At 38.0% G+C, this 12,607-nt stretch overlaps 2 protein-coding genes and 1 pseudogene across 6 annotated transcripts; 2 read left to right on the forward strand and 1 right to left on the reverse strand.

The window, feature by feature from the left end:
• Positions 1-33: 33 nt before the first annotated feature.
• On the forward strand, positions 34-2,773 carry LOC137737817 (SNF1-related protein kinase regulatory subunit gamma-1-like). 2 transcript variants are annotated; one of them, XM_088682952.1, is made up of 7 exons: positions 34-236; positions 566-755; positions 856-1,197; positions 1,291-1,400; positions 1,504-1,770; positions 1,865-2,037; positions 2,339-2,773. In XM_088682952.1, exons 2-7 carry the CDS (start codon positions 572-574, stop codon positions 2,607-2,609), a joined length of 1,347 nt encoding a protein of 448 aa, XP_088539078.1. In that variant the 5' UTR covers positions 34-236; positions 566-571; the 3' UTR covers positions 2,610-2,773. The 2 variants fall into 2 exon arrangements, with proteins under 2 accessions (XP_088539078.1, XP_088539079.1); XM_088682953.1 differs by lacking the exon at positions 34-236 and having other exon boundaries at positions 462-755.
• On the reverse strand, positions 760-7,316 carry LOC148692025 (pentatricopeptide repeat-containing protein At2g02750 pseudogene; annotated as a pseudogene). Its single transcript, XR_015954912.1, has 4 exons — positions 3,826-7,316; positions 3,648-3,716; positions 2,401-2,583; positions 760-2,064 (listed from the first exon to the last, which is right to left on the reverse strand). The product of XR_015954912.1 is annotated as a pentatricopeptide repeat-containing protein At2g02750 pseudogene (transcript).
• LOC137738323 (SNF1-related protein kinase regulatory subunit gamma-1-like) lies at positions 3,136-5,609 on the forward strand. 3 transcript variants are annotated; one of them, XM_088682955.1, is made up of 6 exons: positions 3,136-3,274; positions 3,541-3,728; positions 3,840-4,282; positions 4,368-4,634; positions 4,723-4,990; positions 5,164-5,609. In XM_088682955.1, exons 2-5 carry the CDS (start codon positions 3,548-3,550, stop codon positions 4,972-4,974), a joined length of 1,143 nt encoding a protein of 380 aa, XP_088539081.1. In that variant the 5' UTR covers positions 3,136-3,274; positions 3,541-3,547; the 3' UTR covers positions 4,975-4,990; positions 5,164-5,609. The 3 variants fall into 3 exon arrangements, with proteins under 3 accessions (XP_088539081.1, XP_088539080.1, XP_068334062.2); XM_088682954.1 differs by having other exon boundaries at positions 4,723-4,895; XM_068477961.2 differs by having other exon boundaries at positions 3,211-3,274; positions 3,546-3,728; positions 4,723-4,895.
• Positions 7,317-12,607: the final 5,291 nt, after the last annotated feature.

The raw sequence follows: 12,607 nt of genomic DNA on the forward strand, positions 1-12,607 counted from the left end.
TCCTATGTATTCACGTCATGATTTCTAGGCCAGGTCCAATAAACCAGTAGACCCAAATGAAGATTAGTCCAACTTAATTAATTGGGAATTAGAAGCCCAACATGTATCCGGTGCCTACACTTTGGCAAGGCCGTGGCTTCATGCATGCAGAGGCAAGCTAATTGTTTTCTGGAAGGAGAACGATCTGAGAATCCAAAATCCTATTTCTGAAGCCATCGGCAGCAGAGACTTTTGAGGTATCAAAATATCGACAAACCCTCAATTATATCTCTTGATCTTCTTTTATTGTTTTTTCTCCTCCGATCTGATCCATTGATCTTCTGATGTTAAAAAATTTGATTAGTTAGATAATTAAGGTCCTTTCCACAAATCAAATTGATGGTGATTACTACATTCTAGTACGGAGTTGTTATCGGCATTTAGAATGCATTATTCCGTAAGGCAAAAATAAGATAGGAGAAATGCATGATGGCGACTATTTTCAGTGTTAATAACAATTCCGCTCTGGTATTCTGCTACATTGTTCTATGATTTAGAGATTAATTATCCCAAATTCTGCCTCTAGTGTACTATGGCAGATGCACAACCCCAAGAACAAGAGGTGAAGGGCACAAGTCCTAAAATTTCATCCTACGATGCCTACTTCGACACGATCCAGTCCCGGAAGAAATTATCTCGTCCCCTACAAGAAAATTTAACATTTGCATTTTCGAAAGTTCCGGTCTCATCTTTCCAAGGAGTTCCTGGAGGCAAGGGTAATAATAATACCAACGATTAGCTACTTTAATCAATGATTGGCTAAAACGAAACAGTGCCCTTTAAAACTAAGATTATATCATGAATTATAATTTGCAGTGGTGGAGATTCAAGCGGATACATCAATTGCTGATGCAGTAAAGACTCTATCTAACCACCACATTTTGTCAGCTCCTGTGAGAAACCCGGAAGCAGATGCAAGTGCAGATTGGAGGGAGAGCTACCTGGGAATCGTGGATTATTCCGCCATTCTTCTCTGGGTGTTGGAGACCAGTGCATTTTCTCCTTCGGCTCACTCAACCGCGGCTGTAGTTGGCGGTGCAGGAGCCATGGGCGCTATTGGAGCAGTTGCATTGGGCGTAACTGGTCCTGCTGCTCTTGCAGGCCTAACTGCAGCAGCAGTTTGCTCTGCCATGGCTGGCAGCGCAGTTGGAAAAATAGGTGAAATGTGACTCGAATGGTTTGTTAAATCCGCATGATTATGACTCAAAGTTAACCAAACAACTCATTGGTGAAAACCATATTGTTTAACAGGTGCGGCTGAAGACAAAGGAGAGGGCAGAGATTCTCCCACAGATGCTGATAAACTGAGCGAAGAACTCGACAGCGTTATACTACAAGATGAACCCTTCAAGACAACCACAGTAAGTTCATTCTTTACCAAGAAGATGACAACAACATTGCTGCATCAATCTATATTCAAGAGTATTTGTTTTGAAACCGACAATATTTACTTGACTGTTTCAGGTAAGATCAATACTGAAATCCTTTCGCTGGGAGTCATTTCTTCCGGTAGGGACAGATAGTTCAATGTTGACCGTCTTGCTACTACTCTCAAAATATAGGATGAGAAATGTACCTGTAATAGAAGTGGGGCAACCCGATATTAAGAACTTCATCACACAGTCAGCAGTTGTTCAGGGTCTTGAGGGATGCAAAGGAATGGAATGGTTCGACTGCATTGCTGCAAAGTCCATCTCTGACCTGGGACTTCCTTTTATGTCCTCCAATGAGGTAATCTTGGCCGTGTTACCATAACTTTCTTCTGGTTCTGGCTGACTAGCGAATCTGGAATTCCGATATGAATGTTGCATTGTTTCTTGTGCAGGTTATCAGCACCAATGTCGATGATCCGGTACTTGAAGCGTTCAAGAAAATGAGAGAGAACCAAATTGGTGGGCTTCCAGTTGTGCAGGGGCCAAAGAAGAAGATAGTTGGTAATGTCAGCATAAGTGATATCAGATTCTCTCTTCTGAAAGCAGAGCTCTTCAACAATTTCAGGTACCGAAACCAAACTCTGGACCTCATCTGCATGCACTGATTTCTGTCAAAGAAATAAAATCAATGCGTGGTTTTACTTCTACCACTCGGTAGAGTCAATCAACCACGAAAGGGAAATAATATCCGCACACCCTTTTTTCTCCTTCTGCACGCTATTATCTTGTCCTTTGATTTCCCTAGATTTACTCAATCTAAAGGCCAGAAACAAACAGGCGTGTGCATGAGGAGAAAAGGGTTTACCATGCGTGGAAATCACTTCCCAATGTGAAATCGAACTTAACTTGTTACCCTTTTCTTTCAGGAATCTCAGTGTTAGGGACTTCATGAACACAATCTCAGAAAGCCAGGGAAGACAAATATTACCAATTACATGCAATCTGCAGTCGACTCTCGGCGATGTGATTGAAACTCTTGCTTCTAAATCGGTTCACAGAGTGTATGTGGTGGATGATGAAGGAGAAGTTGTTGGTGTGATTACACTCAGAGATGTGATTTCTTGCTTCATTTTTGAACCACCCAATCACTTTGATGTCTACTTGGGGTTTGCTAAGAAGCAGATAATGAAGCAGTGAGACATCTGTTTGTTAAACAGAACATGTGGGAGATGCAGAGAAAGTAACGAAAACCCATTAATCTCTCTATCTTCTTTACTATTTCAAGTTGTAAAATTTTATAGAATCAGTTTAAATTCATACCATTTTCTATTCTCCTAATCAAAATCCTAATATTCCAACAATCCACTAATCACAATTCTAATATTCCAACAATCCACTAATCACAATTCTAATTTTCCAACAATCCACTAATCACAATTCTAATTTTCCAATAATCCACTAATCACAATTCTATTATTCAATAATCGTGTCAAAAATTGAACACCAACTTCTACTAAACACAAAATTATTATACAAATTACATAGTTATAAGTTAAAGCTACAGAATCTCAAATCCAAATAAATGGGAAACCAAAGTTTTGGGCAAGGGCAAAAAACAGAACAAATGCAGAGCTAAAACTTCGCGGTGGTTTTTTATGTATCCTAGGCCAGGCCCAACTGAACTCTTACCAACTCGTGACAAGTGGTGAGTCAGAAATGCAACACATTTCAGGTGGTGACACGTGTTAAAAGTATAGGTTCCATGCATGTAGAGGTTACTAGGGTAGAGAGAATCCTCAAAGTTTCCAAATAAACAGAGCCCGACAGCAGTTTCTGAATCCATTGGAAGCACACATTTGGAGGTATCTCTTTTACCAGCTTCTTTAATCTTGTTTTTCGCTTACAATTTATGTTTCTTGAATATGTTTTATTAGCCATCTATTTAGATTAATTATGTCAAATTAACATAATATAGCAAATTAATAGGATCTCAACCCAGATGGGAGACAGAAATTGCACAAAACAAATTAATCCTGGTTAATTCGAACTACATTAAGAAAATTCTTGTATAATGATTCTACGACTTCATGTGAAGACATTGGATTAAGATTTCGATTTCTGTCTTCAGAGTAGATATGGCACAAGCAGAAGCAGAAGCACAAGAGGTTAAGGAAAGATCTAAACTTTCAAGCTACGATGCCTACTTCGAAACCATCCAATCCAGGAAGAAATTACCTCGTCCCCTACAGGAGGTTTTAACAAATACATTTGCGAAAATTCCGGTTTCATCTTTCCCAGCAGTACCTGGAGGCAAAGGTGACAGAATTAACTGTTTAATCCGCAATTACAGTATTTATGGATGATAATAGAATTGACTGAGATCAATGGTTAGCTAAAAGTAGTGCCTTGTTACATTATTATTTGCAGTAATTGAGATTCCGGCAGATACATCCGTTGGCGACGCGGTTAAGATTCTGTCTGAAAACAACATTTTGTCAGCTCCTGTTAGCAACCCAGAAGCAGATACAAGTTCAGATTGGAGAGGCAGGTACCTAGGTCTCATAGATTACTCTGCCATTATTCTTTGGGTGTTGGAGAGTGCAGAGCTGGCTGCGGTTGCTATATCAGCTACGTCAGCAACAGCGGCTGGAGTCGGTGCAGGTGCAGTAGGGGCCATTGGGGCTCTAGCATTGGGGGTGACTGGTCCTGCTGCGGTTGCAGGGCTAACTGCTGCTGCTGTTGGAGCTGCCGTGGCTGGCGGTGCGGCTGCAGAGAAAGGAATAGCCAAAGATGCTCCCACAGCTGCTGATGAATTGGGCAAAGACTTTTACAATGTTATACTGAATGATGAACCCTTCAAGTCAACAACAGTAAGAAGATTCTGTGTAGAGTATTGGTTTCTTGCGAGTTATTTGACTGGGTGAACCGAATGTGATATGTACTTGTATGTTTCAGGTGAGGTCAATACTTAAATCCTTCCGCTGGGCGCCATTCATTCCAGTGGCAACAGATAGTTCGATGTTGAGCGTTATGCTACTACTTTCAAAATATAGGCTGAGGAATGTACCTGTAATAGAACCAGGCCAACCCAACATTAAGAACTACATTACTCAATCGGCACTTGTTCAGGGTCTTGAGAGATGCAGAGGAAGGGACTGGTTCGACTGCATAGCATCAAAGCCTATCTCTGATTTCGGACTTCCTTTCATGTCCTCTGAAGAGGTAAGGTTGCCTGGTTTCCGAAACAATATTCTTTATAAACAGTGAATTTGGAGTCTCAATATTATTGCTCCTTTGTTTTCTTGGCTAGGTTATTAGCATCACGAGCAATGATCTAATACTGGAAGCTTTCAAGAGGATGAGAGATAACAAAATCGGTGGTCTTCCTGTTGTAGAGGGGCCCAAGAAAAACATAGTCGGTAATGTCAGCATCAGAGATATCAGATACTTGCTACTCAAACCCGAGCTTTTCTCCAATTTCAGGTATTCGAAAATAAACTTTGAACCATTTACGGTGCACAACCTTTGCTTGGTCCTCACGATGGACTGTAGAGTGCTCTAATCCTCTCAACTTCAAGGTGTGAAGGATCTGAAATACCTACTTATGAAACTGAACTCATCCAGTTGTGAATTTGAACTAATCTGCATACGCTGATTTCTGTCAAGAAACAAAGCCAATGCTTGTTTTGATCACTTGACAAAGACAATCATTCTTGATGAGGTACTTAATTTGTGTGCCAATTTCTTTCAGGAAGCTCACTGTTAGGGACTTCATGAGCACCATCGCAACAACCAACGAAATTGGAAAAGTTATCCAACCGATTACATGCAAACTGGAGTCGCCTCTTGGCAATGTGATTGAAAGTCTTGCTTCCAAGTCCGTTCATAGGATCCATGTAGTAGCTGGGGAGGAAGGTGAAGTTGTTGGCGTCATCACACTCAGAGATGTGATCTCTTGCTTCATTTACGAACCGCCAGACCACTTCAATAACTACATGGGGTTTGCGGTGAAGGAGATGTTGAATCAGTGAGATTTCTGTTTGCCGAAAACTTCTACGGAGAAGCAGAGAGTCTCAAAATTTTGGTTTGGGACTTTAAACAGTTGACATTGAGTTGCAGTTTTTGTTTCATGCATCTACTTCTCATGCAGTCTTAATAAACTAAAGCCAGGGAGCTTTCTTCGTGTTTTATCATTCATCAATCCTCTAATCTTTTCTGCGTCCTCCCACCTGCCAAGTGCAGCATATATCTTCGAAATGATCACGAAAGGTGCTGGGTTCTCTGGCTCTAAATCTGAAAGTTTTGTAGCAACTTCTTTCTCCAGTTCTGAATCCAAATGGCCTTCACAGGCACCTAGCAAAGAATCGAAAACTGCTCCGGAAGGCTCTGGTAATTGTTCTATTAATTCTCGGGCTTCATTCAACCTGCCAGTTCGACCCAAAAGATCAACCATGCAACCCAAATGGATTTGGTTTTAGACCAAAATCTTTGTTTATCATCCTAAAAACTTGCAATCCTTTGTCCACCAAACCTGTGTGACTGCACATGGATAGAAGACTGGTGAAAGTTGCAGCATTTCGTTGTACTTTTTCTTCCAATATCTGTTCAAAGACCCCGAATGCAGATTCACTCTCTCCGTTTCTTCCATCTGCATTCTCCTCCGTTTCTTCCATATCCCGATATGAATGCGTTCCAAAATGCTGGATAGTCGGGTTTTACCCGAAACCCATAAAAAATTCTTCTTGCGCAGCCCACATTTCATGTACACGTCGATAAGAGCAGTTGAAATGAACAAATCATTGCTAAAATTGCGTGCCCATGAACTTCTTTTCCACAATGCAGAGCAGATAAATCTGCACACGCTGGTAAAAGACTTGTGATAGATTTTAAACTGGGGACTTCACCAGCTGATTGCATTCTCTTAAAACACTTGAAAGCTTCAATGCCCTTTCCTAGCTGCGAAAACCCACTGATCATTGATTTCCAAGTAACGGAATCCGGTTCAAATCCTTCGAATTCTAGCTGTTCAAATAGCTCAACGGCATTCTCAGCTTGCGCATTCAATATCATTCCGGCGATCATGGCATTCCATGTAAACAAGTTCCACTTTTCATCTAGTTCTTTGAAGAAAGCATAAGCCAGCTGCCAACGACCACGCTTGGAATACATGTCCACAAGTGCTGTTCCAATCATAACGTCAAGCCCGATCTTAATTTTGACGATCAAACCGTGAACCTGCTTGCCGAATCGAAGATACGAAAGGCTAGCACAGGCAGAAACAACCGAAATCAACGTAACTGAATTGGGGTTTTCACCTGTACATCCTCTCATTTTCTTAAACGCATCCAGCACCACACGAGGAACCCCATTCTGCAGAAGCCCTGAAACAAAAGCATTGTAGCTCACAACGCTCTCGGTGGGCATTTCTTCAAACACCTTTGCCGCAAAAACCAACTCTCCGCAGTTCGAATACATAGTCAGAACAGACGTGCCAACATAAACATCGCTCTCAATGCAAAGCCTCTCTACAGTACCCATTTTTCAAAAACCCGGTGACCACTGCGTTCAACGAACCCAAGTTCCGTTCAGGCATTTCCTCAAACACCTTGAGTGCATCTTCCATAAAACGAAGCTTCATGTACGCATCGGTGAGAGCCGTGGCGGAGTAAACATCGGCCGAAAAACGGGTTTTGAAGAGATGGGCATGTGGAATATGTGCCTGCGGAGCTGACCGGCCTTTCCGCAGGCTTTGAGAAGAGGCGGGAATCTGAATTCGCGAGGACGCAGAAACGCAGAGACGCGCTGTACGACCCACTCGCGATTAGTTTAGCAACTTCGTTCTTCATTGGTTGGATTCAAAAATGGGTGACGTCAATCTGATACCACTTCTTTGTGTTTCATTTTGGGAAACTGGGTTTACAAATGGGCTTTAGAGTTCGGCCCGGCCCAGTTTAGATATCAAGATATTTTGAGTCGGCCGACAAGCATAGCACGTGGGGTCAGCGAATCAAAGATTCAATGTGCGATTGGGTACTATGCTGTCCAGCTATTTTTTTTTTTTTTTTTTTTTTTTTTTTTTTTTTTGAAACTTTAACAAAAAAATTCATAATACTGTTTATTTTAACGAAAGTTCAAAATTTGTACATTAAAAAATCAATCCTTGTACTATTTACTTTATCCTTTATTTTGTTTAAAACTTAAAGTTTTTCTTAGTTTTTTTTTTTTTTTTTTTTTTTTTTTTTATACCCATTGGCATATTTAGTAAATAATTAAAATATCATGATGATGGGAATATTGAAGGGTTATGGTATGGCAGAGTGTATACTTGGCATACCTGGTATAGTGGAGGGATTCGCTCAGGCTATCTGATCACGTGGTTCATTAACTACTTAATATCAACATGCATCTCGACATATTATTCACTATAATTGACATGTTGTTCACACTATTATTATTATCGAACTTACGGTGCTATTATGGCAAGAAATTCTCTTAAGCTGTCTAATTACGTGGTTTGTTAACTACTTAATATCAACATTCATGTTTGTATATTATTAACTATAATTGACATGTTGTTCACATTATAATTATCATCGAACTTAAAATGCTACTATGTCATTTGCTTTCTACCTAAATGTTTCATTTAATCATATGCTTGCTTTATATTTTTTGAAATGATGCCTTATTTAATATTAGGTGAAAAGTAACTGACATAGTAGCATCTTATTAAGTGACAATATGTAATCAAGTTATCTAACTTAAGACTTTTCTAACCAATATACGTATAAAATTCATGCATCACAACATCAAGGTTGTTGGTGAACTAGGGCAGATGGTTTTAAATACTCAATATGAGCCAACAAAATGTGGGGTTTGTGCAAGAATCTTCTTTTTTTTTTTTATTCACAAAAGTTTATGGAGAGATTGGTTATTCTCCCAATCAGTGTCAAGTATATCTGCAGCCTCGAGTTAGAAGGACTTACGCATGACACTTAACTGGCAACTGTTACTCGTATCGGTTTACGTATAAATTTTCATATCATGCACCAATGAAAATTATTGGCAATAAAATTCAAACTTTGGTTAGGAGACACACAAAACAAAATAGAGATCTTATCAACTGAGCCAAACCTTGTTGGCGCAAAAAACTTTTCTTAATATAAAGTCATCCACTATTCTCTTATCGTTTTATGGCAGAAGAATTTTCTTTATGACATTACTTGAAATTGACCATAATTAAAGCACTTACTTCGCGAGGAATCAAAATTGAAGAAAATTGAGTTTTCACCATGCTCAAAGCAAATTCCAGAGCGTCCTCCTGTTTTATTGGTTTGATACTAGTCTAGTAATTAGAAGCTCAGAAATAATTTTCACATTGAATAAATCAAAGAAGAATAACCACATCGAGTGCCATAGTGGTAAGAACGCACACTGCGGCTCCTCAATAAACAAAAAAATGTGAGAAGTTATGGGTTCGATGCTTTGAGCTGGTGAGTCTACTTGACTGTGGCCACATGCAGAGTCTAATTCCCCATAGCCGCTCCAGATTCCTAAGAGATGAATAACTGTAACTTGCCACTACTCACTAGTTATCCCCCTTTTTAAGAAATAAATAAATAAATAAATCGAAGATTAATCAATCAATAAAAGTTGAGAGGTACTATGGCCATCTTATTATCTTATTTTTCCATCCACTTTATAGAGAGATTGGTTATTCTCCCAATCAGTGTCAAGTATACCTACAGCCTCGAGTTAGAAGAACTTTCGCATGACACTTAACTGCCAACTGTTATTGGTATGGGTTTACGTAGAAATTTACATATCACGCAATAACGAAAGTTGTTGCCAATAAAATTCAAACTTTGGTTAGGCGACACACAAAATAGAAACTTTATCAATTGAGCCAATCCTTGTTGCCACAAAAAACTTGAAAAGTCATCCACTATTCTCTTATCATTTTATGGCAGAAGAATTTTATTTATGCCATCACTTGAAATTGACCATAATTAAAGCACTTAGTTTGCGAGGAATCAAAATTGAAGAAAATGGAGTTTCCACCATGCTCAAAGCAGATTCCGAAGCGTTCTCCTTTTTTATTAGTTTGATACTAGTTTAGTAATTAAAAGCTTGGAAATAATTTTCACATCTTTATTTTATAATTGACTAAATCAAAGAAGAATAATCACAACAAGTGACACTGTGGTAAGGACGCAAACTGAGACTCCTCAATAAACAAAAAAATATGAGAAGTTTTGGGTTCGATGCTCTGAGCTGAGTCTGCTTAACTGTGACCACAGACAAAGTCAAATTCCCCATAGCCTATCTAAATCCCAAAGAAGTGGGTAATTGTGACTTGCTACCAGTTATCCTCCTTTTTAAGAAAAATAAAATAAATAAATAAATCTAAGAAGAATCAATCAATAAAAGTTGAGAGGTGCTATGCCCATCTTATTAGCTTATTTTTCCATTCACTGTAATATAAAAGTTCTATAGACAAATTTAACCTCACACAAAATGACCTTGATCTAAAAATTAAAATGTTACAAAAAAAAAATATTAATGTCACTAGCCAGCACCCACCCCAACCATTTTTGTTGACAACGAAACTGAAGAACACTCAATGACACCAAGAAATATCCAATCGCCCAAATAAAACTGCAATCGCCAGATTCCTCCTGCCAACTATTCCATACTGGGACTTTTTCGTGCAAATCTCCTTAATTTTGACGACGCGGTCATCTGAGAGCAGCCAAAAAAAGGAGACCTTGCAAGGACAAAGATGAGGCCTCACTTTATGCGATTGTTTTTTATACGAACGAGTATGGATATAAGAGGGAATAGAGGAAGGCATATATATATATATATATAGATAGAGAGAGAGAGAGAGAGAGAGAGAGAGAGTAGAAAATATGAACCATCCTTGTCGGGCATTCATGGTCTGGTGCAGAACTTAGGAGGGAAGGGAAAAAGATCTTGAATCTCTTCCTCCAAAGCCCGCGAATTAAAAAATTTAACTGCCAAAAATTATTATAACTTTTAGGAGTCCGGATTTCAAAGGTCGTTAGATCAAATTTTAAGAATCCGAATTACTTAATATGCGAGCTATAGAGGAAAAGATTTGAAGAGAATCCCTCTCCGGAGGGAAGGGGGTGTTTGTCATAGCCGTGTCTGGTACGGATCCTCGGATCTTTGAGTTTTCCTTCAGTTTTTTGTTTTATTTTATTTGTTTCATATTAAAGGAAAAACACATGAAGGTTATTTTAGTAATTAGGGTGGCTGAGAAAGGAGAATTTTTATTTTTTAATTTTTAGTTGTGGTTGAGAATATAAAATGGGGTGGAGAGATAAAACTGCTGGATATCATTGGTACTATTAATCAAGTTGCTTTCAATCTTTTCAAAAACGTATGTAACTCAAATATTTAAAATTGTGTTTCTATACACTCGAAGTCGTTTATTTAGTTCACACACTTTTTACTATTAACTTTTTGTTGACGTACAGAGATTTATTAGTAATAATTTATGAATTATAATTCTCTCTCCTCCTAATTTCTCTTCACTTCCTTCATTTCATATTTAAATGATTACGATTAAATCATGTTAGTATTTTATATTAATTTTTTTATAGATAAATAAAGACAAAAAAATAAATTGTGAGAAGAGAAGAGGAAAAGAGAAGGAATTAGAAAGGGGGAAAATCATACTCCATAACTATAAACTCACCATATGATTTATGCGTTTTAACCAAAGATTAAATTTGGGATTAATGATTACCACGTTTGACACATAAAGTGACTAGTTGGACCCATTTGATAAAATTAAGAAATGATATTGTGACTTTGTGAATGCAAATGGTACTACCAGGATTTTCTTTGGATTCTTTTGTTGACGATCTTAAGAATTCGTAAATTTGTATCCGTTCATCATGTATCGTGCGATCAGTTTTTGTCAAGTACTGTTTATATTTAATTTTAAATAAAAATATTTAAAATAATTTTTGATCGTACAATATACGATGAACAAATATAATTCACAATCCTCACAAAAAGGATACGGCGAGAATTCGGATTCTCAAATGGTAACGTATACGTGCATGTTTATTTAGGAATGGCGTATGTGGGGTCCACATCTAGAATTATCGTCGACATGGTTGGTCCGTTGGTGCATCATTTTAGTCCAACATTCATGCTTTTGCTAATTTAATTTCGCCAATTCACTATCAGCACAGCTTTCCAAATGAGGAAGTTTCACGGTACCAACAACGAAATTAGTTTCCATGTTATATTTATTTGGCGTTCTCACGCTCAAGTCATTGATAAACATTACATTTTAAAGAAAAACGCTTTTGCCTAATGTTGGAAAAATACTTTGTCACAATGTAGAATAATAGTCATTCTTTGTTTAGAATTTTTGTTCAAAATGAAGGGTTATAAGGGGCAAATAAGTCATGCAACAAAGTTACTTATAAGAATTATTGCTTCACATTGAGACAAGTTCATAAATTAATATTCTCATATTTTTTGTTTGAAGATCAAAATTTCAATTGGTCAAAGTTCAAGGATCAATGCTATAATTTTTTTTACACGAGCTACCAACTGGCTCTTAGTGTAGCATGTCAATATCGTAACAATAAATGTAAAAAGTTACTATACCGTAGTAAAGTATGCTAGATTGTTTGTTTTTATTAAAAGAAAACTGCATTTGTAGTCGCCACAATGCTTCTAGCTATATGTCAAATACATAATCCACGAGCGGATTCATCAACAACACTAGAATACAACGTCTTCCTCCCATAACAATGCTCAAATAGGGTCACATATATTGCAAAAATCCAGCACGAATGGTTATCGTTAACATGGAATTAATTTAAAAGCACAAACTTCAAAGTGACTACAAAATTTGCACAATAAATTGAAATTGAGTTACTGCAACTTATTTCGACTCAGGAGGGCCGCTTTTCCTTATTCCGACCACTACTTTATGTTTAATTGTATAATAAGATTTACAGTACGACAATATAATAAACACCAATATCTTAATAGCCCTACGCTACACATGAAAATGATATGGTACCATACATGAAGTTGATGTGGTGATGGTTGATGAATGATGACATCCCATTGTCATGTTGGCTTTTTGCAAGTTGGCAAAGAGAAGAAGACGCGCCAAGGAAGAGACAGAGAGAGAGAGAGAGAGA

The sequence above is a fragment of the Pyrus communis genome, chromosome 13, assembly GCF_041283825.1.
Source record: "Pyrus communis isolate YQ-2024b chromosome 13, ASM4128382v1, whole genome shotgun sequence".
Classification (NCBI taxonomy): domain Eukaryota; kingdom Viridiplantae; phylum Streptophyta; class Magnoliopsida; order Rosales; family Rosaceae; genus Pyrus; species Pyrus communis.

Excerpts from the sequence above, each read along its gene's own strand:
- LOC137737817 (XM_088682952.1), top strand. The coding sequence starts at position 572 with ATGGCAGATGCACAACCCCAAGAACAAGAGGTGAAGGGCACAAGTCCT. Across the intron at positions 756-855 it reads AGGAGTTCCTGGAGGCAAGG|TGGTGGAGATTCAAGCGGAT; the intron begins GTAATAATAATA and ends TATAATTTGCAG. Across the intron at positions 1,198-1,290 it reads CAGCGCAGTTGGAAAAATAG|GTGCGGCTGAAGACAAAGGA; the intron begins GTGAAATGTGAC and ends ATTGTTTAACAG.
- LOC137738323 (XM_088682954.1), top strand. The coding sequence starts at position 3,548 with ATGGCACAAGCAGAAGCAGAAGCACAAGAGGTTAAGGAAAGATCTAAA. Across the intron at positions 4,635-4,722 it reads CTTTCATGTCCTCTGAAGAG|GTTATTAGCATCACGAGCAA; the intron begins GTAAGGTTGCCT and ends TTTCTTGGCTAG. Across the intron at positions 4,896-5,163 it reads GAGCTTTTCTCCAATTTCAG|GAAGCTCACTGTTAGGGACT; the intron begins GTATTCGAAAAT and ends AATTTCTTTCAG.